This window comes from Mobula hypostoma, chromosome 9, assembly GCF_963921235.1.
Source record: "Mobula hypostoma chromosome 9, sMobHyp1.1, whole genome shotgun sequence".
NCBI lineage: Eukaryota > Metazoa > Chordata > Chondrichthyes > Myliobatiformes > Myliobatidae > Mobula > Mobula hypostoma.
In genome coordinates, this window is record NC_086105.1 from 52666027 (window position 1) to 52692032 (window position 26006).

The 26006-nt window shown below is 43.2% G+C and overlaps 1 protein-coding gene across 1 annotated transcript in view; it reads right to left on the reverse strand.

The window, feature by feature from the left end:
• The window catches only part of nup205 (nucleoporin 205), a 136842-nt gene that overhangs the window by 50324 nt on the left and 60512 nt on the right, over positions 1-26006 (reverse strand). Inside the window, exons 15-28 of the mRNA XM_063058283.1 lie at positions 25464-25673; positions 25039-25138; positions 22845-22982; positions 21633-21822; positions 20074-20194; positions 19026-19107; positions 17789-17953; positions 17289-17413; positions 13949-14063; positions 13529-13678; positions 6630-6704; positions 2711-2868; positions 1607-1687; positions 262-453 (exon numbers count right to left, since the gene is read on the reverse strand). Of these exons, the coding sequence (XP_062914353.1) occupies positions 262-453; positions 1607-1687; positions 2711-2868; positions 6630-6704; positions 13529-13678; positions 13949-14063; positions 17289-17413; positions 17789-17953; positions 19026-19107; positions 20074-20194; positions 21633-21822; positions 22845-22982; positions 25039-25138; positions 25464-25673 (1902 nt within the window). The remainder of the gene's footprint in view (positions 1-261; positions 454-1606; positions 1688-2710; positions 2869-6629; positions 6705-13528; positions 13679-13948; positions 14064-17288; positions 17414-17788; positions 17954-19025; positions 19108-20073; positions 20195-21632; positions 21823-22844; positions 22983-25038; positions 25139-25463; positions 25674-26006) is intronic.

The following is a 26006-nucleotide window of genomic DNA, read 5'->3' on the forward strand; positions in this document are numbered from 1 at the left end:
CCCTTATATGTGCCTCTGATACATAGAATTAAACAATGCTCTACCACTTACCACTAGGGGGTTTTAAAAACAACCTCCACCTGTATTTTCTGAACCTTACTATTTCTTAACTCAACTCAAACTATTACGACTGTTTGATTTTCCATGCAAATAAGTCATTTCTATCTACTCTTTTCATCTCATCATTTTTAAAATTTAAGTACTGAGATAATAAGTGGCAGAGTAACGATAGACGTTTGTCACAGGTTGTTTCAGTATCACCTTATCATGGAGCTCGTGCAGAAGGTCTCGGATGACCAACTGCCTGTCCTCTCCCTGAATGAGATCGGGGGGACAGGCCGCCAGAATGACCTCAACAAGCTGACGCCAGGACTCCAGCATGTGCCTCTTGGCATGGAGACACTCCCGCAGCTTGTTCCTCTCAACCACGTGTTGCAAAATCGTGCTGATTTCCTAAACAACACAGATGCAACGTTAGAACGAAATATCCCACCTTAGTGGTTGGCAACACTCAAAATGGTTTCCTTTCTTAAAGTCCAGGACCTGAAAACAATTTCAATGTTCCAACAAACCAGAAATGTTTACATTTGACAGCTGGTCTGGCAATGCATTAGACGTAGTGAGACAACTGAACAAGTCAGGTGGAAAGGAACTGTTGTGAGTTCAAACAGCCTTCAATCTAGACAAATACCACTAACTACAACATAACTAGTCCTTGATAATGGAGAGCATTCTCTTTCTTAAAAGAGCTTTTGAAGTAAGGCAACAAGCCTTATTTATTCCGTAAACTGATAACAGTAAGTGCAAAGATTCATTCATTGGCTCATTTCTGGACACAGTACCAACTCCAAGCAAGATCCACAGGAGTGGCAGAGGCAAATCCTCTCCCAATGCTGAACACAGGGAGATAGGAGAACTTCAAGCCTGCACCCCCATTCAATCTGAGTAAAGTTGATTTTTGCTGGTCTCTACTCCTCTTCTGTCCCATTTCTCTAGACCCCTCTATCTCTCCATCTCAGTATTTAATAGCCCAGCTTTCAGAACCCACCAGGGCAGAAAATTCTGGAGATTCACCACCCTCTTCAAGATGAAATTTCTACTTACTTCAATTTTAAAAGAACAGCTGTTATTTCCCTTTGTTCAACACCCTCCAACTACTGAAAACATCCCAACATCTTCTCTGTGGAGCCCAATTAGGATCTCACTTGCTTTAATAAGATCACCCCTCATTCTTCTAAATGCCAAGGAATTCTGGCGTAAATTATTTTGTCTATCTTGGTAGGAAAACCCTCTCATCTCAAGGATAAGTCTGGTGAATTTCCTTTGGATTGCTTTTGATGCTTTGTACTACATTAAGGCAACCACCAACGCGTACAGTATTCCAGGGGACAGGCCTCACCAGCAGCCGGTACAACTGTAGCAAAATCTCCCTATTTTTAAACTCCAGCCACTGTGTAAAGAAGGCCAAATGTCATTTGCCTTCTTAACTACTGAATGTAGCATTGTAAGTATTGCTGTGAGGCCAGACCCTTCGTGTTCAGTACGGCACAGCCGTTTACTAAATGGATTACATTACTGAGAGTGTTGCCATAGCATAGAAGCTCACCTCCATCAGTATAGGTCTTTGTCCTATGGCTGCTATTCCCTGCAGGGCATTTATTTCAGCAACCAGCACTCGGTGGAGGAGCTGGGTGGAAAACAATGAAATCATTAATATGCAAGGTAACACTGGAAGAGCTATGTCAACATACCCATAGGTGGCATGCTGGGGAGGGGGAGATATTTTGCATCCTCTGATGGTGTTACCACAATACAGAAAGGACAGTTGGGAGAATATTTGATTCTGCTGTCTGTCAAACTGGCATTGTCATCAAACCATAAGTCTTTGCCAATGCTTATGAACTACAGCTTCTCTATTCTGCTGGATGCACTGTGGATCTCAACTTGCACTTTGGGAGAAGGGGCTTTCACTGGAGACTGCTAGCTGTAAACAGCTGAGCTCACATTCCATGGGCCAGGCTTACCTCTCCCTGAGACAACTGGCAAACTTGCCAGGATACATCATCAGCAGACCACATTTGACAACGGACAGGGGCAGGTGACTGACAAGGTAAGGGGGTGAGAGGGCAAGCATATAGAGAGGCCTAGTGCGTAAAAGAGAGAATGGCAGATGATGGAATATGCAAACAACAGGAATTCTGCAGATGCTGGAAATTCAAGCAACACACATCAAAGTTGCTGGTGAACGCAGCAGGCCAGGCAGCATCTCTAGGAAGAGGTACAGTCGATGTTTCAGGCCGAGACCCTTCGTTCCAGTCCTGACGTCGACTGTACCTCTTCCTAGAGATGCTGCCTGGCCTGCTGCGTTCACCAGCAACTTTGATGTGTGTTGATGGAATATGCTGCTGTTATACGGCTCCAGTGACATAAGGGGCTTATCCATGGGGAGTCTGTATCTTAACCTGAGGTTCACCTAGGTGCTCTTGCATACCAAATATGCATTAATTCACTATAGCTTAGGTTGAGGTAATTAGCAAAATAAGGAAGTTGGGCACGTGGTTGAGAATGGGCTACAGAGAAATGAACTGGGAGTGGGATTGATGAGAGCACTCTGCTGAAAGCCAGCAAGGAGCTGATAGTGAATGAGGCAGGGTTTGACAGGGCAAGCAGGCCGGCGAGGCAGACACACACCCAGGTCACACTCAGTTACCTTCACGTTGCAGACAGTCTGGCCCTGCTGATTCTTGTGCTCACACTTGTGGATGACCTGCTCAATTTGTGCACGATCAAAGAAGTCCAGATGGAGCTCTTCTGTGCTCTCTTGGCAGAAGTCTATCGAGTCCAAAATACTGAGGATCTTTCGCCGTACTAAATCAAGAACAATATTCAAACATCAATTGTCACAGTAAACTCTTTTGAGCTATTTCCAGTAACTATGCATTCCTAAGGGAATCCAAATTAGTGATTGCTCAGCCGACAGCCGCATTAAGCACACGCAGCCACAACCCGGACCGATTCTTGAGTCAATGCATTACAGATGAACCCCCAATACCACTCTAGTGGCTTTTGAAAGCATTCGAAATTAAATTCAATCTAAGTTTAACAAAAACACTTGGAAGAAAAATATAATAAATTTACTTGAAAAACTCACTTGAGCTAATTAAAAACATCTATACAGTGAAATAATTTAAAAAATCAACCTAGCTAAATTGAGTTTCATGTGGCAGTGGTGCTGCAGGTAGTGCTACTGAAACGTAGCTCCAGCAAGCTAGCTTCAACCCCCTGATCTCAGATGACGTACGTGTAGAGTTTGTGTGTTCCCCAATCCGGGGCCAAGGACCGGAGGCACGGAGGCAGCCTGTCATGGGTTTGGAGGTCAGTTTGTATATTCTACTGCTTTATTTTATTTTATTTTGCTGCTGTTTGTGTTATTCTGCTGAACATTGTGGGGATGCTTTGTTACTGCTGGAATGTGTGGCCACATTTGCAAGCCACGTTGGCTGTTAATGGAAACAACACATTTCACTGTATGCTTTTATATACGTTTGTACATGCGATAAATAAATCTGAATCTTCCCTCCGATGACTTGATTCTCCCTGGGTCCTCTGGTTTCCACCCTCATTCCTAGTATGCACTTGCTGATAAGTTAGTTGGCCACTGTAAATTACCCCAAGTATAGGCTCATGGTAGGACAATTGGAAGTGGTTTATAGGTAGGTGAAATCTAACAGCTAACACAAAAAGTAGCACTACTGATTTAAATACTGCGCAACCTCCTTCTACACCACCAGAAAATTTGAGAAACTAGAGTTAGAAGTCCACCTTAAATGAATGGAGTTACATTAGAAACACTATCCAACTGAAGGGCAAGGTACAAAAGATTTCAAGTTACTCAGCTCACAGTATATAGAAACCCTTAGACTTAAGAGAAAGCCAACTGTTAGCCAGGTCTACTCCAGACCCACTGGAAAGATTTCAGTGCAATCTGCCCCATTATATTTGCTGAAAATGGTTTATGTAATCACAGTGCAGTCTGCATTGGTCAGTTTTGGGCCGCTTATCAAAGAAAGGATGTCCTGTCATTGGAGTGTTTCGTATCTCTGGGCTTGTACTTACTGCAGATTAGAAGAATGGGGAGTGGGGGTTTCATTGAAACCTATCAGATACTAAAAGGCTTAGATAGATTGGATGTGGAGAGGATGTTTCCAATAGTAGGGGGAGTCTAGGACCACGAGCGAACAGCTTCAGAATACAAGGACACCCTTTTAGGACAGAGACGAGGAGGAGTTTCTTCAGCCAGAAGGTGGTGCATCTGTGGAGTTCATCCCCAGACAGCCGTGGAGGCCAAATCATTGGATATTTAAAGCAGAAGTTGGTAGGTTCTTGATTAGTAAGGGCATCAGAAGTTACAGGGAGAAGACAAGAGAATGCGGTTCAGAGGGATAATGACTTTAATGACCTTCACCCGGTAGCACTCACATCACCAGTGATGAAATGCTTTGAGAGGTTGGTCATGACAAGACTGAACTCCTGCCTCAGCAAGGACCTGGACCAATTCCAATTTGCCTATCGCGTCAATGGCAGAAGCAATCTCAATGGATCGCCACATGGCTTTAGACCACCAGGACAACACAAACACTTACGTCAGGATGCTGTTATATCGACTATAGCTCAGCATTTAATACTATCATTCCCACAATCCTGATTAAATAGTTGCACAACCTGGGCCTCTGTACCTCCCTCTGCAATTGGATCCTCGACTTCCTAACCAGAAGACAACAATTTGTGTGGATTGGTGTTAACATATCCTCCTCGCTGACGATCAACACTGGCGCACCTCAGGGGTGTATGCTTAGCCCACTGCTCTACTCTCTATATACATATGACTGTGTGGCTAGGCATGGCTCAAATACCATCTATAAATTTGCTGACGATATAACCACTGTTGGTAGAATCTCAAGTGGTGATGAGGGGGCATACAGGTGTGAGATATGCCAACTAGTAGAGTGGTGCCGCAGCAACAACCTGGCACTCAACGTCAGTAAGACAAAACAGCTGATTGTGGACTTCAGGAAGGGTAAGACGAAAGAGCGCATACCAATCCTCAGAAGTGGAGAGAGTGAGCAGCTTCAAGTTCCTGGGTGTCAAGATTTCTAAGGATCTAACCTGGTTCCAACAAATCGATGTAGTTATAAAGAAGGCGACACAGCGGCTATACTTTATTAGGAGTTTGACTGCCCAGTCCCTTTTTTGTTTCTTTTTTTTATATAGTGTAGTGGTTTTTTTTCTTCATTTAAAATTCAATATTTTTTCTTTCCTTTTTATGAACTGATGAGGAGAATTGCTGTTTTCTTTTTTTTAAATTATATATTTTATACTAGCTTAACAATATGTATGATTTTGATAACGTCCATCTTAATCTCGGTTTGTAGCGTTATTGATATATATTTGAGATAATTCTCCTCTTGTTTGTATTTATGTTTCTTTTAAATCAATAAAAAGATTAAGAAAGAAAAAGAAAGGAATTTGAAGAGATTTGGCAAGTCAGCAAATATACTCAAAAACTTCTATAGTTGTACAGTGGAGAGCATTCTGACAGGCTGCATCATTGTCTGGTATGGAAGGGCTACTGCTTCACCAAAAGAAGCTGCAGTAAGTTGTAAATCTAGTCAGCTCCATCTTGGGTAATAGCCTACCCAGGGCATCTTAAGGGAGCGGTGTCTCAGAAAGGCAGCGTCCTTTATTAAGGACCTCCAGCACCCAGGGCATGCCCTTTTCTCACTGTTACCATCAGGTAGGAGGTACAGAAGCTTGAAGGCACATACTCAGAGATTCAGGAACAGTTTCTTCCCCTCTGCCATCCGATACCTAAATGGACATTGAATCTGTGGACACTGCTTCTTTTTAAAAAATATACAGTATTTCTGTTTTTGCACTTTTTTAAATCTGTTCAATATATGTAATTGATTTACTTGTTTATTTTTTTTTATTTTTATTATTTTTTTTCTCTCTGCTAGATTATGAATTGCAGTGAACTGCTGCTGCTAAGTTAACAAATTTCACGTCACATGCCAGTGATAATAAACCTGATTCTGATTCTAAATCAGCCATGATGGAATGCGGAATGGATGTGATGGATTGAATGCCCCAATTCGCACTGTCTTATGGTCTGTTCTTTCAACCTTACAATGTTGCTTTTCACTAATAATAGCAATTATTTAAAATTGGTGCATGAGGATATTAACGAAATGGATTCAAATTTAGGGACACAAATTTAAATATCTCTTTTTGAATGTCATATGGAATAACAACAGGCATGAATGTATCTGAGAAATAACTTTACTGTCTTAACTCAGAATATAACATATGGAGGAACCAAATGAAAGACAGCCAGGTATCAACACAAATCTTTGCCAATACACAACAGTTCATAATATACAATGTTCCTGGTTTTTCAGGAGCCACCAGCATCAAAATCCATGAAATTATTAGGTGAAATAAACATTCAAACAATGATGTATATGGCCACATTGGAACCTCTTAAAACTCATTCATTTTCCTCCTATCACCAAGCCGCAAAATGCCAACTGGCCGATCATGAGCAGAGAGATGATGGAACATAATAATACCTTTGGAGATGCTGTCAAACTGTAGAAACCCAGTGATGGTTCTCATATCTTCCTCAAGACTTCCTTCGGCATCAACTGGTGGATCAGAACAGCATCAACATGAAGCAGCAATGAGTACTTTTGTACATTATACTATGATATTCATGAAGATCAATTAGAACAAGCACACAAAAAAATAGAGAGTTGATGAACACAAGGGAGATTACTTTGACTACTGTCATAACTGACTTTTCATAACGAGATAAAATACAATCAACTGTTCATACTGTTGTCGACCAATTTGTTGCTAACTGTTGTCGGCAGAATCTCAGATTGCAACAAGATGGTGTACAGGAGTGTGATAAATCGCAGTGCTAAATGTACTGCAACAATAACCTTGCACTCAACATCAGTAGGACCTTTCAGGTAGGGGAGGGAAGAAACACTAGTCCTCCTCCAGGATCCAGCTGTGGAAAGGGTGAGCAGAGTCAAGTTCCTCTGTGTCAACACCTTTTACCTATTTATTGAGATACAGCACGGAATATGCCCTTCCGGCCCTTTGAACTGTGCTGCCCAGCAACCCCCAAATTAACCTTAATATCATCATGGGACAATTTAAAATGGCCAATTAACCTACCAACCAGTACATCTTTGGACTGTGGGAGGAAACCAGAGCACCCAGAAAAAACCTACAGTCACAGGGAGAATGAACAAATTCCTTACAGGCAGCGGTGGGAATTGAACCCAGATCGCTGGTACCCTAAACCGTTGTGCTAAACACTACGCCACCATGTCATCCTGAACATCCCTGAACTGCTAACCTGGGCCGAACGTATTGATGAAATTACACAGAAGGCACCCCAGTGGCTATATTTCATTCGGAGCTTGTGGAGATTTGGTATATCACTTAAGACTCTGCTACAGCTGTACCGTGGACAGCATTCTAACAGGTTGCATCACTGTCTGGTATGGAGAGGCCTGTGCACAAGATCAAAATAAAAGCTGCAGAGGGTTGTAAACTCAACCATCTCCAACATTGGCACTAGCTTCCTCAGCATTAAGGACATCTTCAAAAGGTGATGCCTCAAAAAGGTGGCATCACTAAGGACCCCCATCACCCAGGACATGCCCTCTTCTTGTTGCTACCATCAGGGAGAAGGTGCAAGAGCCTGAACACGAACACTCAACTTTTACAAACAGTTGCTATCCTGTGGTCTATGAACATTACTGTTCTCCTCGCTCTTTTGCGCCCCTTTTTTAATATACATTTCTTATTGTAATTTATTTTATATTTTTGTGTCTTGCACTGTACTGCTGCAACAAAACAAATTCCACAATGTATGTCAGGGATAATAAACCTGCTTCTGATACTCTAAGTCTGTAGGTCACCTAAACAAGGACCCATTCTCCAATTGCCTTGCAGTGGAAGATTTGGAACCTTTCAATGCAATAGTGTCTTTGGTGGTCAAATAGATTTGTTTTGCTCTGCATATATAGCAACGACAAGACACTTCCATTCAATATTAATCAGGAGCGTACTGTGAAGCTCCAAGCAATGAAGAGCAAAAGTAAACATTCTGTGAAAATACTTCCTGTTCTGATAAATCTTCACAGCAGTTAAAACATCTAAATGATTGAAGAATCCTGGTAACAAGCATCTTGCTGACAAGCCTGACATTTACTGCCAATTGCTAATGGTCCTAACAGAAGTATGTGGTTTGCTCAGCCAATTCGGAGCAATTACAGTAGTCACCCTTCACCCAGATATCTCATTGATGTTTAGCAGGAAGCAGAATGTTGAAGGATGAATAAAAAGGTCACATGCTATCAGCTATAGAGCAACATTTCAGTCCAGATTCTGGTAACAGAAGGGAGTCTGAATATAACCTTTGCTCAGATAGATAAACAGAGGTCAAATTGCAACAATTCATTTTGCACAGTTTCTTACATTCTCTGGTTGATATTCAACCACTCAAATTATCCCTTCATTTATTATACACACTGGATACAAACAGGTGCAATTCTATGGAATTGGGATACATTCACTACTCTCACTCAAAAATCCATGCAGTCACTGCCATCAAGACCTGTGAAAGGACATTGTAAGAGGAACATACATCAAAGTTGCTGGTGAACGCAGCAGGCCAGGCAGCATCTATAGGAAGAGGCGCAGCTGACGTTTCAGGCCGAGACCCTTCGTCAGGACTAACTGAAGGAAGAGTGAGTAAGGGATTTGAAAGCTGGAGGGGGAGGGGGAGATGCAAAATGATAGGAGAAGACAGGAGGGGGAGGGATGGAGCCGAGAGCTGGACAGGTGATAGGCAAAAGGGGATACGAGAGGATCATGGGACAGGAGGTCCGGGAAGAAAGACGGGGGGGGGTGACCCAGAGGATGGGCAAGAGGTATATTCAGAGGGACAGAGGGAGAAAAAGGAGAGTGAGAGAAAGAATGTGTGCATTAAAAAGAGTAACAGATGGGGTACGAGGGGGAGGTGGGGCCTAGCGGAAGTTAGAGAAGTCAATGTTCATGCCATCAGGTTGGAGGCTACCCAGACGGAATATAAGGTGTTGTTCCTCCAACCTGAGTGTGGCTTCATCTTTACAGTAGAGGAGGCCGTGGATAGACATGTCAGAATGGGAATGGGATGTGGAATTAAAATGTGTGGCCACTGGGAGATCCTGCTTTCTCTGGCGGACAGAGCGTAGATGTTCAGCAAAGCGGTCTCCCAGTCTGCGTCGGGTCTCACCAATATATAAAAGGCCACATCGGGAGCACCGGACGCAGTATATCACCCCAGTCGACTCACAGGTGAAGTGATGCCTCACCTGGAAGGACTGTTTGGGGCCCTGAATGGTGGTAAGGGAGGAAGTGTAAGGGCATGTGTAGCACTTGTTCCGCTTACACGGATAAGTGCCAGGAGGGAGATCAGTGGGGAGGGATGGGGGGGACGAATGGACAAGGGAGTTGTGTAGGGAGCGATCCCTGCGGAATGCAGAGAGAGGCGGGGAGGGAAAGATATGCTTAGTGGTGGGATCCCGTTGGAGGTGGCGGAAGTTACGGAGAATAATATGTTGGACCCGGAGGCTGGTGGGGTGGTAGGTGAGGACCAGGGGAACCCTATTCCTAGTGGGGTGGTGGGAGGATGGAGTGAGAGCAGATGTACGTGAAATGGGGGAGATGCGTTTAAGAGCAGAGTTGATAGTGGAGGAAGGGAAGCCCCTTTCTTTAAAAAATGAAGACATTTCCCTCGTCCTAGAATGAAAAGCCTCATCCTGAGAGCAGATGCGGCGGAGACGGAGGAATTGCGAGAAGGGGATGGCGTTTTTGCGAGAGACAGGGTGAGAAGAGGAATAGTCCAGATAGTTGTGAGAGTCAGTAGGCTTATAGTAGACATCAGTGGATAAGCTGTCTCCAGAGACAGAGACAGAAAGATCTAGAAAGGGGAGGGAGGTGTCAGAAATGGACCAGGTAAACTTGAGGGCAGGGTGAAAGTTGGAGGCAAAGTTAATAAAGTCAACGAGTTCTGCATGCGTGCAGGAAGCAGCGCCAATGCAGTCGTCGATGTAGCGAAGGAAAAGTGGGGGACAGATACCAGAATAGGCACGGAACATAGATTGTTCCACAAACCCAACAAAAAGGCAGGCATAGCTAGGACCCATACGGGTGCCCATAGCTACACCTTTAGTTTGGAGGAAATGGGAGGAGCAAAAGGAGAAATTATTAAGAGTAAGGACTAATTCTGCTAGACGGAGCAGAGTGGCCCCACCACTCTGCTCCGTCTAGCAGAATTAGTCCTTACTCTTAATAATTTCTCCTTTTGCTCCTCCCATTTCCTCCAAACTAAAGGTGTAGCTATGGGCACCCGTATGGGTCCTAGCTATGCCTGCCTTTTTGTTGGGTTTGTGGAACAATCTATGTTCCGTGCCTATTCTGGTATCTGTCCCCCACTTTTCCTTCGCTACATCGACGACTGCATTGGCGCTGCTTCCTGCACGCATGCAGAACTCGTTGACTTTATTAACTTTGCCTCCAACTTTCACCCTGCCCTCAAGTTTACCTGGTCCATTTCTGACACCTCCCTCCCCTTTCTAGATCTTTCTGTCTCTGGAGACAGCTTATCCACTGATGTCTACTATAAGCCTACTGACTCTCACAACTATCTGGACTATTCCTCTTCTCACCCTGTCTCTTGCAAAAACGCCATCCCCTTCTCGCAATTCCTCCGTCTCCGCCGCATCTGCTCTCAGGATGAGGCTTTTCATTCTAGGACGAGGGAAATGTCTTCATTTTTTAAAGAAAGGGGCTTCCCTTCCTCCACTATCAACTCTGCTCTTAAACGCATCTCCCCCATTTCACGTACATCTGCTCTCACTCCATCCTCCCACCACCCCACTAGGAATAGGGTTCCCCTGGTCCTCACCTACCACCCCACCAGCCTCCGGGTCCAACATATTATTCTCCGTAACTTCCGCCACCTCCAACGGGATCCCACCACTAAGCATATCTTTCCCTCCCCGCCTCTCTCTGCATTTCGCAGGGATCGCTCCCTACACAACTCCCTTGTCCATTCGTCCTCCCCATCCCTCCCCACTGATCTCCCTGCTGGCACTTATCCGTGTAAGCGGAACAAGTGCTACACATGCCCTTACACTTCCTCCCTTACCACCATTCAGGGCCCCAAACAGTCCTTCCAGGTGAGGCATCACTTCACCTGTGAGTCGACTGGGGTGATATACTGCGTCCGGTGCTCCCGATGTGGCCTTTTATATATTGGTGAGACCCGACGCAGACTGGGAGACCGCTTTGCTGAACATCTACGCTCTGTCCGCCAGAGAAAGCAGGATCTCCCAGTGGCCACACATTTTAATTCCACATCCCATTCCCATTCTGACATGTCTATCCACGGCCTCCTCTACTGTAAAGATGAAGCCACACTCAGGTTGGAGGAACAACACCTTATATTCCGTCTGGGTAGCCTCCAACCTGATGGCATGAACATTGACTTCTCTAACTTCCGCTAGGCCCCACCTCCCCCTCGTACCCCATCTGTTACTCTTTTTAATGCACACATTCTTTCTCTCACTCTCCTTTTTCTCCCTCTGTCCCTCTGAATATACCTCTTGCCCATCCTCTGGGTCACGCCCCCCCCCGTCTTTCTTCCCGGACCTCCTGTCCCATGATCCTCTCGTATCCCCTTTTGCCTATCACCTGTCCAGCTCTCGGCTCCATCCCTCCCCCTCCTGTCTTCTCCTATCATTTTGCATCTCCCCCTCCCCCTCCCCCTCCAGCTTTCAAATCCCTTACTCACTCTTCCTTCAGTTAGTCCTGATGAAGGGTCTTGGCCTGAAACGTCGACTGCACCTCTTCCTACAGATGCTGCCTGGCCTGCTGCGTTCACCAGCAACTTTGATGTATGTTGCTTGAATTTCCAGCATCTGCAGAATTCCTGTTGTTTATTGTAAGAGGATGTCAGTTAAAACATTAGCTCACCTTGCTGACACTATACACCAGTGGCCAGTACTTGAGCCAGTAGTGTTACTGCAGACATCCATGATAAGGCACTGTCTAATTAACTTTACTGGACACAGCTCAGTAGACATTAGGCACCGTGAGATAGCTCAAATAGATATCTTAGTTAGCAGGGAGCTGTTGGACTGTATGGCCTGTTTCCTTGCTATATAACTCCATGACCCAAAATGCACCAGAGCTAATAGTTTTCAGCAGATCCACTCATTAGTTAAAATCATTCCACTCTTAAATCTCAATTCTAAGAATGTACGAATCACTAGATGGAATGATCTGTCTTGATGGCGCATAAACAAAAGCTTTTCACTGCATCTCAGTACATTTGACAATAATAAACCAATATTTTCCTTTAAGGGGTTTTAACAGACAGTTGATGTAGACAGTACTTTAACCACATCCAACTCAGCCACCAGTCAAAGCTATCTCTGTGAACATTACCACCCACCCTCAACTTCTCATCTCTACCACCTCTGCCGTTATCACAATTGTCAAAAGCAGCTACATCATCTACGACTACCCATCAGCAGAATACCTGTTTCCCACTCCATTAGACAAGAGGAGCTGCCTCAGTATGGGAACCCAAAAGACACATTAGGCTAAGCAACAAAGTCTTCAGCACAATCTGGTTGTCAGAGTTCAGCAAAAATAAAACTGCTTGGATGTCACTTTTGATCATCTAGTTGCAATAAATTCAAAAGTGAGCAATTCAAAGAATGTTCTCGTAACACAGACAGTTAAAGCAAACTAGCCTCGTCTCCAGTGACGCTATCTATACTTTCCACGTCTCAGGAAAGTGGACAACATAATTGCGGACCCTTCTCACTCCGGACATTCTCCCTTCTCCCTTCTTTCGTCAGGCAGAAGTTACACAAGTTTGAATCTAACTCATCAAGGCCCTTGTACTTTGTTTACCTGCACTTTCCCTGTAAGTACAACTTATATTCTGCATTCTGTTCTTCCCTTTTCATTATCTCACTGTACTTATGGATGGCATGATCTGACTGGAGGACATGCAAACAAAAGCTTTACACTGTATCTTGGTACATGATGATACTTCATACACCAAACCCAAAAACGATTTAATATGATATGTTTCAATGAAAAGAAGGAAATTCCAAAGGTAGAAGATGTAAACTAAGAACACAGACTTACAAAACATAAAGATAATTTTGTTTTTATACTGCAAACCAAATGCTCCAGCTTGAAAGAGGACTGAAATAATATTCAATTTTAACTTCCCAAAAGTAAAAAGGAAAAAAAAATGTACAATTTCAGCTGCAAAACTAACTATGTCCATGCACGCTGCAAAGAGCCTGCATGGACACCATCAGCTAACCCAGGTCCTTTTATGCTCTATGATTTTTATTATACCACTGCACTCTTAAGTACTTGCCGGTATAAGAACGCATCGGCACATCATCGAGCAGCAGATGGAGGAGACGCTGTGTGTGAGAACGTTGCCGATTCAGAGATGTCACACGCAGTTCAATCCCAGCAGTCTTCATCAGCCAAGACATCTGGTTCAAGGCTGAGATCTCATGACCTGCGGAGAGAAATTCTTCCAACTTTCAACAGAATGGCTATTTATTTTGACATGCACACTTTCTTATGCAATGCAAAGTCTCCATTACAAGAAGAAACTCAAGCAAAAAGGCTGAAAGCAAAAGACTAGCCTTGAATCAAAATTGCAGCAGGACAAGGAATAAGAAATGGGATTCAAAAGAGGGAGAAAAAAAGCATGAGGAAATGGTACATCTACTGACACAAGAGAGTTCAAGAGAGAAGACAGGATAAGTTCCAGACATTAGTTTACCTTTAACTGCAAAGGGCAGATGTTGGAGTTGAGAAAAGAGAAAATCTTGGCTCGTTCTCAAATATCGCATGGTTGGACCCGAGGTATCGGAGTAAGCACACAACTGGTAAATCACCTAGGAAACACGAGGAACTATTTAGTCATAAGAAGAAGGAACTACATATTTGATTGGTTTGACCACATGGGATCAAAGAACACTAACATCAATGCTGCCTGACCTGCTTAGTTTCTTCAGTATTTTGTGTGTGTTGCTATCAATGCACTTGTTTTAAATAAGGTCTTATTCCACAGTCACCAAGGACACTTTCTTCAATCATCCTCCAACAGTGATGAGTGCACAGGATACAGTTCCACAAGTTGGTCTTTATAAATACTCTGCTCCAATACAAAAGCTAACATAGCGGAGATACAAGAAGTTGCAGATGCTAGAATCTGGACCAAAAATTAAACTGGTGGATGAATTTGAAGGGTCAAGCAGCATCCAGGTCTGAATCTAGGGTCTTAACTCGAAATTCTACCATCCCACTGCCACCACAGATGCTACTTGATCTGCTGAGTTGTATTTTCTGCTGGAAGAGTGAGTTTGTTCGACATGGAGATTGAGCAGGCTAGGCCAATACTCTCCGAAGGTGGGATGAAGGAGAGTTTTCTTTAAAACATGAAATTCTGCTGGAACTTAAAGATGAAGACTAAAAGATCTTATCTTTAAGATCTCTACCTTCCAGTTTTGTTCCATAAAAGCATGGGCTTCACCAGCACTTAATTCCAAAATCAAAAGCCAATCACATCACCATAGGTCAGAATCACAATGGGATACAGTTAAGGAATAAAGATCATTATAATGAAGGAGAGTTGTCTTTTGAAACCTATGCAATTCTGCTGGAGCTTAAATATGGTAGATATTTTTGTTTATATATAGATAACTTGTCTTGTACCAGTGGTCACAATCTCAGTGTAAAAGTTCAGCCATCTAGGTCTATGATGAGAATGAACCTTGGGAATCTACACCAAACGGGTCTGTGGAGAATCAGTCACCAAGTACATTCAAGACAAAGGTGGATATATGTCATACCTCAACAGGCCAGTCAGGCTAACTCTTATATGAGTTGTAATTCTTAGATTCCCTGCCTATAACGGCAAGCAAGCATTCACTACTTCATCCACTCATGTCACTATTTTCAGGGAGGCATGAACTTTCACCCCAAGATCTCTCTCTGTACATCAACTATTTTGAGGCCTCTATTGTTTACTGTTTATATCCAGCTAGTATTAGAACACCAAAAAATACATTGTATTATACTAATCTGAATTAAGTTCCATCTGTTACTACTCTGCCCAACTTTGCAGGTGATCTATATTTCTCTGTACCCTTAGACAACTGTTCTCACTACCTATAACTCAACCCGCCTTCGTGTCAAAAGCCAGCTGACTTTCCAGACCAGACATTCTCTATGTTTCAAAGTGTTTCTCTTTCCACAGAAGCTGTGTAAGCTGAAGACTGCTTCCAGCATTTTCTGTTTTTTCCACCAAGCAAGATTGGGCGCAACATACCAAGGCAGATTCGGCCCATATACGATATCAATGTGCAGGCAGAGACTTCTGACACACAAAACATTCAGACAGAATGTCAGGTATGATTCCTTCTCTTGCCTGGGTACCAAAGCAACTTTGTCACCTAAATTACAAGTAATTTACACCACCTTTAATATACTCTTGGAACACAGAAGATGGCCATCCAGCCCTCCTGAGCCTGTCCAATTGGATCACAGCATACCTGTACCTCAACTTCATTTATCCAACAACACTATATCCCCCTTGATGCAACTACTATCAAAAATCTGTGAATGTGTCCAAAGGCCTGGGTCACTGATCTGGCAAAATGAGTTTGAATTATCTTTCAACAATTGAACAACTCTCAAATAAAATGCTAGCCCCAAAAACAGGCCTGGTCCATTGATGTCCTTCAGGGAAGGAAAAACTGCAGCCTTACCCAGAACTAAATGAAATGCGTCCAGCAATGTGACACGGTAATATACAAGAGAAAATCTGCAGATACTGGAAATCCAAGTAATACACGCAATATGCTGGAAGAACTCAGCAGGCCAGGCAGCGTCTATGGAAAAAAGTACACTCGACTTTTCAGGCCAAGCAATACATATCAAAGTTGCTGGTGAACACAGCAGGCCAGGCAGCATCTCTAGGAAGAGGTACAGTCGCCGTTTCAGGCTGAGACCCTTCGTCAGGACTAACTGAAAGAAGAGATAGTAAGAGATTTGAAAGTGAGAGAGGAGGGGGAGATCCGAAGTGATAGGAGAAGACAGGAGGGGGAGGGATGGAGCCAAGAGCTGGACAGTTGATTGGCAAAAGGGATATGACAGGATCATGGGACAGGAGGCCTAGGGAGAAAGAAAAGGGGGAGAGGAGAAAAAACCCAGAAGATGGGCAAGGGGTATAGTGAGAGGGACAGAGGGAGAAAAAGGAGAGAGAGAGAAAGAATGTGTGTATATAAATAAATAAATAACGGATGGGGTACGAAGGGGAGGTGGGGCATTAGCGAAAGTTTGAGAAGTCAATGTTCATGCCATCAGGTCAGAGGCTACCCAGACGGAATATACGGTGTTGTTCCTCCAACCTGAGTGTGGCTTCATCTTTACAGTAGAGGAGGCTGTGGATAGACACATCAGAATGGGAATGGGATGCAGAATTAAAATGTGCGGCCACTGGGAGATTCTGCTTTCTCTGGCGGACAGGGCGTAGATGTTCAGCGAAACGATCTCCCAGTCTGCGTCGGGCCTCGCCAATATATAGAAGGCCACATCGAGAGCACCAGACGCAGTATATCACCAGCCGACTCACAGGTGAAGTGTCGCCTCACCTGGAAGGACTGTCTGGGGCCCTGAATGGTGGTAAGAGAGGAAGTGTAAGGGTATGTGTAGCACTTGTTCCGTTTTCAGGCCAAAACCCTTCATCCTGCCAAAGGGTCTCAGCCCAAAACGTCAACTGTACTTTTTTCTATTGATAACTGCCTGTCCTGCTGAGTTCCTCCAGCATTCTGCGTGGCACAATAATATGGTTACCTCCCTAGTACTTTCTGAACAAATTACCAATGCATTCAATTCAGAGGCACTTAGGGTAAGTAATAAATATTAGCCTTTTCCCTGACATTCAGATCCTGGGAATAACAAATGAGAACCTCATGGCAGTTTTCAGTTGAGACTGAAGACTATTTCATTTGTAAGCAGATGCAAATATAAATAAACAATCAGGTGTTCTGCTTAGCGAATTGACAGAAGCAATTCTAGCATTTCCATCAACAGAAAGCAGGATAAGCTGTTCCTACCTGATAGCAAAGCTCAGCCAAATGTGGACACTCTTTGACAACAAGGGGTCCATTCCTTCCCTTTGTGCCCTTCTCAAGAATGTTCAAAATGGAGTGAAGGCAGGTTCGTGGACATCCAAGGACTCCTTATTTATATTTTAAAATAATCAAGTTAGATAAAGTCATAGTAGATACCAACATTCAACAAATTTTTTGTTCAATCAGACTGTGTAGGGCCAGTAGAATGGTGCAACTGCATGAGGTGTGAAGCAGAAGGAGGGAGAGGAAGAGGAAGAGCATGCGAGGGGCACTGTTGCAGCTGTACAGCACTGTCACAGCCTATTAAATTTAGTCTGCTTTGCATTAAACCTAATTTGGAAAATGGCCCCTCTAAACAAAAAGGCAATGTTAGAAGACACATAGTATATATAATGAAGAGAAATATACTTCCAAACACTCACCTTCTTTGAAACAGAGCACCAGTCACAAATGCACAAGGAATAAGACTAAGTTTAAGTTACCTGGATCTTGCAGGTTAGTAGCATTCACTGGCTTTCGGATCTCATAACCCAGCAAGTAGAGTGCCAAGTTGGGTGCTTTCAGTTCCAAGGAATTTATCAGCAAGTTCAGGATATGAATCTTTATGTTATGTCTGACCAAGCTGCTCTTCTTCTCTGGAACAATAGCTGTGATGAGAAATTTGTGAATTCAATGAAGTTTTTTTTTGCAGTAAGAGTGAAGATATGTAGGAGGGGTTAAAAAAAATCAGTGTCAGGGACGGGGTTGCCAAAGATTTGGAATAAAATCAGAAAAGGCTGCCATCACTCAGTAGATCAGGTAGCATCTTTGGAAAGAAAAAGGTGTTGACATTTTAAGTCTAAGTTACTTTTAAACAGTGATCTCTAGTTCGAGGTTTTCCTACTTTCCACATCCATCCTATCAAGTGACTGCAAAGTTTTTATACAATTCAATAAAGACCCCTCTTGCTCTTATAAACTTAAACAAATACAAACCTTGGTTAAACAATCTTTCCTTTTAGATCAACCCAACACATTAACATTCTTCCTTAAATAATGCTAACACTCTACAACTTTACTCTAGATGCAATCTCACATTAAATATCTGAAGTGCAAACTCCTTACTTGAGATCTCTATTCCACAATCAATAAAGTCTAACGCTCCATTTGTTTTGTTAATTTATTGCTGCACCTGCATACAAGCCTTTTCAAATTATATACAAGAGCACTCAAATTGATATGCATCTCAGAACTCTACAGCATCTCACCATTTTCTTTTTTTAAAAATTTTTCCTTCCCTTTCCCCAACTGGTGCCTTTAGCCCATTCTCCTCTCAGCTTGTGCTACTCATCACTGGCCAGCCTTCATCTCGCCCCTCTGTCTCACCACTTTATGCTAGCTATCTTCCCTCTACACCCAGTCGTGCTGCAGGGTCTTGACCCAAAATGTCAACCATCCCTCTGCCTCCACAGATGCGGTTTGACCTGCTGAGTTCCTCCAGCAGTTTGGTTATTGTCTTCACCTTTCATTTATTTTGAAATTTGGAGTCTCAGCTGGGATTAAAATACCCTTTTCCCCTAGAAACAAAGCCACATCAGTTAATTCCACTATCAGTATTAAACCAACTGCTGGAAAAATTTTCAGTAGAAATAAAAACATGTAATTTTAATCCGGACATCCATTTCTCCATTCCCCCACACCCACCCTTAATCCATACACCCTTTCCCACATTAGTACCTACCATCTTCAGGCTGATTCATTTCCTCTGCACCTTCGCTATCCAAACACTCCACAAAACCACCCATCAACATTTCGCTTGCAGTCTACATAAAGACAGGAGTGAAACAACGTCACAGGGATACACGCTTGGGGAAGTTTGTCAACACTGCTATGTCCATACAGTGTAAAATAAATAAAATGCTAGCTATATATCATGGATTCTCTTGGAATGACTGCAGGACAAAGAAGGAGCTTGCGATTATTCGGTCAAATGGACAGACAAGGTAACGTCCAGAGGCTGCTTTCTCCATCTGTAATTAGAACCCTGCTTCTGTTTAAGCCCTTTTCAAGTTGATAGACAATAACCATCCTTCTACATAATCAGCAACAGCAAACACCCCCGGTAGTGCATGCATTAGATATTAGGTATAGAGTTTAAGTATCTCTGTTAGTGGTACTCTTGGGCTATGCTATATAATAGTCCTCAGATTAAATACCAAAGTGGCCAGTTACTGTAACCCTGTAATGACTTCATAATCCTCCCAGGGAGAAGGCGTCAGAGGCCGTGTGGGAGAGAACAGGAGGCATGGTGGGCACACTAGAAACCATGCTGAACTGGGGGCTGGCCCCTGTAGGCCGGCTCTCCCGCCAGTGCTGCTCTCTTATGTTCACTCCCTGGAAGATAAACTCGATTGTCTTCGTATGCATCTGACCCAGCATGAAATGAGAAACTGCCGTGTTTTGTTTTTACAGAAACATGGCTCCAAGGCAACATCCCATGCACCATCAATCACCAGGCCATGCCAGTCAGGGATGTACGCTAATATTATTTTTTGACCATATGTGCTATTGTGACAAATATTGATTTGTGGACTAAAATTTGACAGTCAATTGGCCATCACTTACTCTAGCAGCTCAAGTTTAAATTATATCCTTCTGTGGAGCTTCTAGCTCTTCCAAAACTTAATAGCTATTGCTGAAACAACTTTTTGTTGAAGAGTAATTCAATAATCCAACTATGTGTCTTGGGCTTCAAAGCAAATCATCAGTAATAGAAATCTGCACTTTACCTGGTCCTGAGTGAAGTCTCCCACAAGTTTCACCTGAATATTTGGGTACCGTGTGATGTAACACAGAATCTTAGCACTTCCAAAGGCCAAATCAGGGTTGGTACTTCCATGGCACAGGTAACTGTGGAACAGGAGGAGCATCAAAACTTTTGCCCAGCGTTTACTCAGATTTTCAACATCCCAACAGTTTACTTGTGGCACACAGTTAGTTTTCGCCAAGATAGCTGCAGCCTTTTGTGAGCTTAACATGTTGAAGTCAAAACAGCCTTAAGTATAAGCCCAACCATGCATTCGTAATGACTTCAGCTTTCACACAGCACTGGTGGGTTCAGAACAGAGTTTAATCAAGACTACTAAATATTGATGAAAGAAATTTACTGCGAGCGGAATGTGCATCAAGTGAAAAAGGAAAGTTCTCAAAACTTCAAATTATCTTGAGGGCCAGCAGCAAAAGAATGAGGAGGGAGAGTCGAGTACTCTGCAAACAAATTACATTCAAATATTGAACAAATAATAAATATACATCACTGTGAGATGATATGACTTTTAAATAAAAGGTTAGACAGCGTCCATCAGTTACCTGCTCTTCTGATGTCAAGAGAATTCAATGGTACTGAAAGAGCCCTGTATAGTTCTATACCTACTGCCTCTAACTTCTCCAGCACAAGTTCAAGTTCAAGGTGAAAATAGTGCAGGTTGCATGAGATACTGAAAAGTTCTTGGAGCACACATTCCAGGGACCGGCCATTCCGCAACGAATGAGATGGAAGGATCCAAGTGCACAACCAAAAATCAGCGTGGCGCATGGAACAACTGGAGAACCGTCTGGGTTTGTGCAGTTAGTGGTTTAAGTCCAGCAACTTGTAGTTTTTCCTCTTCTACCAGTAAAATGCTTGTGTCCAGTGATGAGCATCCCTGGCAGCATCCTACAAGACTAATATCAATGGTTGCACTAATCCATGTCCAGTCTGGGCTGGAAAACAGAACCTCCATGGGAAAGTTAGGGCAAGTCCCAGAATAAGCTTTGGCATCAGGGTAAAAAATTAACTGAAGGATAAAGGAAGCAAAATGATCATGCAGTGTTTCAGGAAATCATAAAGAGTAGGATCTCCAAGGTGGACAGCTGTTTTCCAAAGAGTCAATAGCAAAGAAACAGGTCGTTTAACCCATCTAGTCTATGCCAACCTGCTTTTCTGCCTAGACCCATGAACCTGGACCCAGACCATATCCCTCCATACCCCTCTCACCCATGTACCTAAGAACATTACATTAATACTCATCAGTATATTTGGAAAGGGAAGAGGAAGGAGTCTTTTGGGATTGCTCAATGCACAAAACATATGATGGACCAGTTGCCCTCCTCTAATGCTCTGTCTCAGGGGTTCCCAACCTGGGGTTAATGAACTCTTTGGTCCATGTTAGGGGTCCAAGGCATTTAAAAAAAAAGTTGGGAATCCCTGGTCTATCTATTGTTCCATCATTCCATGAAGTGACTTTGCTATTAACAGCTTTGCATTAGTAAGAGCCATGTGTAAAATTGGCATCCATCTTCTACTCACCGGGCAATGTTGACCACGTGGTCAGCCTTTTTGGTGCGTGGGTTGATGCCTTGCAGCAGCTGTTCAAGCGGGGTGGCTATGGTAGATGAGTGGCTCTCTCTCAGCCAATCCATGAATTGATTCTCTTTCTGCAGGGCCAGCTCCAGAAGACCCAAAGAATATTCCACTGCCTTTTCCAGGTGCTTTTTACCTGAAGCATTTGTAGAACAGAACCCACAATTAATAAAACAGCATCATGCTGGTGTCCAGTGGGTGAAGAAGGGGTGCTATTGGAGGTGGGGGGAGTGTCAGAGGCTGTGAACAGGAAAGGGATGGAGAAAAAGAAAAGGACAGAACAAGTAAGAGATAAGGAAAGGAACTGGAATGGGGAAGGCGTGAACAGGCTGGTGGGGTGGGGGGGGAGTGGCAAGGAGCAAGAGAGGTGGGAGGGAATGGGAGGATATTAAACACTTGGTTGTCCCGAGTTGCAAATATATTTAAGAAACATCATTATACTATCTTGTATTAATTTAATCCGAGGTACGTATTGACATGTCGGGAAAAATATAATTGGCTTTGATCAGAGGATTCTCCTCAAAGTTCATAGTTTAGTGTCTTGCTAGCTTCAGTCATGACCAATTTGAGTCAAAAGTAAATGTGCAGCAGGAATATGAAACATCATCAACAAAAGCAGTGTTCAGATGGAAACCAGTGTCTGCAAACTGAATTTTACCCCTTTTAGTTTCAATAATTGTTGCATCATGTAGAGTCAACACCAGAGCTGGTCTACTGAAAAAACTGGGAAGATCAGCTTTATTACAGTTTCCAGATCAAAAGACATTTTATTTACACGATGTTCTGTGACTCAAAGATAATTTTACAAAAGTGAATGCTGCTAGCCAACAGTTCTAAGTGAAACTGTGTCTGTTGTGATATTGCACTGGACGCATCCCAATAGCCATCACCGAATCCACCATCCAACCCAGTAGACCTCTGGGTCTGATGGGATTGGTGTCAATGTAACACCTTTCCCATTAGCTAGCTGTGTGAAACTCAAGAGATCATCAACCTTTGAAGGCTCAAATCTCCACTGCCATCAGAGCTAGTTACAAAGGTTGCCACAAGGAAGCAGCAGAAAAGGACTTAGGAACTATGAGGTTTTTTTTAATAAAAATACCATAAAAACATCAGTACCCTAACTCATTATCATACTGTGCATTGTTCTTTGCTTACCAGGGAATGGTGCACAAGTATCCAATAGTTTAACTCCTTCCTCCAAAAGACTCAGACAAAGACTCAGCATTGGAGAGTCATTCAGCAAGTGAAACATCAGATTGTATCCTGGAGACTTGTATGCAACCATGAGTTCTCCTAAGGGTTCAATGATAAAGAGCAAATCATTTCACACATCTTTTTTGGAATTAGATATGGCATGTTTGCAACATGTACAGTAAATAGAATAATGAACAGAATTAGGAAGGCCAGGAGAGGCCATGAAAAGTCCTTGGCAAGCAGGATTAAAGAGAATCCCAAGTTATTCTACACATACTGTACATCAAGAGAAAGAGGATAGGTAAGAAGAGGGCAGGATCACTCAAGGATAAGGGGGGAACATTTGCTTGGACGCAGACGATGTTGGTGTAGTCCTTAGAGAGTACTTTACATCAGTATGTGCCAAGGAGAAGGACATGGAAGATAGGGAGAGCAGTGCCGAGCATATTAATATGCAGGGCATTTTGAAACAAAGGAAGTGGTAGCGTTGGGTTTCTGAAAGAGCATCCAGGTGGAGGGCATGCGCTATAATGAGACCGGACAAATTTGGGTTGTTTTCCCTGGGATGGGGGAGGCCAAGGGGAGATCTGACAGATTATGAGAGGTATAGATAGAGTAGATAGTTTCTTTTTCCTCGGGCTGAAATGTCTTATTAGCAGAAGCATGCATTTAAAGTGAAAGGGGGTTAAGTTCAAAGGAAGTGTGAGGGTCAAGTTGTTTTTTTAAAATTTAAAACAGAGTGGTAGGTACCTGCAATGCACTCCCTGGAGTGGTGGTAGAGGGAGATACGTTATAGACTTTTAAGAGATGTTTAGATAGGCACCTGAATGTGAGGAAAATGGAAGGATACAGACATTATGCAGGCAGTGGGGATTAATTTAGTTGGCCATTTGGTAACTAATATAACTGGTTGAGCACACCATTATGGGTCGAAGAGTCTGCTCCTGTGCTGCACTGTTCTATGTTCAATGTACACTTAGTCCCCAAGGTCAAGTGAATATATTTACTTTCATTATTTTACAACACGGTAACAGGTCTTTTCGGTCCAACGAACCTGGGCCACCTAATTAACCTCTTAACCCTTTGTCTTTGGAACATGGAAGGAAACTAGAGTACCCGGAGGAAACCCACATGGACAAGAAGAGAATTTACAAACTCCTTATTGACAGTGGTGGAATTGAACCTGGGTCACTGGTGCTGTAATAGTGTTATGCTTACCACTACACTACTGTGCCACGCCACAACATAGACCGAGGCCTGTGGTGCCCCACTAGTTACTGACTGCCAACCCAAAGACAATCTAGTTGTCAAAGCTCTCAGTTTTTGTGAGGTGACCAATCATTTACCAATGTCAAGAGCCTATCCTCAATAACGGATGCTGTTAACTGGTCAAATTTCCTGCTTGCTGTGCAGTTTATTAAATACTAACTGACATTGCAGTCTGTCACAAAAAACTGTGGGTCAATTGTTTAAGAAAAATAACCAGATGGCTTGAGTCGCAAAAATAAACTGAGGTGCCACTCTCAGACTAAACACCAAAGAAAACTAACCCCCAAAGCCTTGGGGACCTGAGGCTTATAACTCCTAAGCCCCTCCCCTGGACCAGCCAAAAGCTAATTAACTCAATTATCCAATTAAAGATGGTATCCTCCACCATCAGCACACCTGTGCAGGTTGCTGCTGCCTCTATATGAGACAGCTCCATGAAGCAGCTCTGGTTCAGACCGAGTCACTATTACCGCTGGGGATGAGTGTTTTACCGAGTGCACCATGTGCCATCCATAGTTAGTGACGGGCCTTCGTCACAGTCATTCATAAAATGGCATTATCAATAGCTTACAATGGATAGGAGTGTCACATCAGTGCAATAGAGCTTGCTGCAGGGGTACTGATGAAATAGGGTAGAGAATAGTTTCCGCAATATACTGCAGTGATTTGTAGGCTACTTCATTCTCAAATCCAAAAGCACACAAAATTGGGTAAAAAAAGCAAAGGGAAAAGGAATTATAAACTAAATTTGACTTTCAAAATGTTACATGAAGCCTGGGAAGTCTTAAAAGCACAACCATTAATACACCACATTCATCCCAGCTTGGAAGCTAAATCCCATTGAGATACAGTTAGTCTTGGGAATCCTCAATATTCCATCACTTACCTTGAAGCTCAACCATTTGATCTGCAAAATCTTCTGCTCGTGGCTCATAATCTCTCAGCAGTTTGTAGAAAACCTCAAGCACAACTTCGGCCACCTCCCACTATGGAAAATCACACATGTCAATAATCAGTACTGTCTCACAGAGGCTAAAGACTAATACAAAATATTGAGGAGTCTGGAATTCCAAACTAAGGACAGAAACGGTTGTAAACTCTCAGCAGACTAAGGCACATCTTTTGAGAGGCTGACAATTAGCATTTAAGGTCAATGACCCTTCATTACCTTTTCTGATAAACACTTGCCAAGTATTTTCAAACTTTACATCAAAGAGCAGATATGGAGTGATACAAGGTGGAGCATAATGGGGGAAAAAGACAAAAAGAAATATCCAGCTTTGGTTCCATAAGTACAAGCTCACTTCTCACCTTTTCAGCAGCCCTCCTGTAGGCCCTTGTAGGAAAGCGGAGGAACACTGTGTCCCTGAGGAACCGGAGATACGGATCAAATCCTGGAGGACGGAGCCCAGCCCCAAGGTTTGTGGGGAAGGAACTTTCAACCAAAGTGCTTATTAGGTAGCAAAACGATCTGGTGAGTGGATACTCTTCACTGCGAGATTCAATTTCATTCAGCTCCACCTGAGGAAAAAGCCAAATACATAGATATCAAGCAGCACTCAAGGAAGTAATCTGCACTGCCCTTCTAATACTAAACACATGAGAGTCTTCTGCAGATGCTGGAAATCCAGAGTAACACATACAAGATACGGGAGGAACTCAGCAGGTCAAGCACCATCTGTGGAAATTAATAAACAGTCAATGTTTCAGGCCAAGACCCCGGCTTCTTTCCCCTTCCTTTCCAGTCCCGATGAAGGGGCTCGGCCTGAAACATCAACCGTTTATTAACTTTCATAGGTGTTGCCTGCTCAGTTCCTCCAGCATTGTTTGTGTGTTGCTCTAGCCTGCTAATGC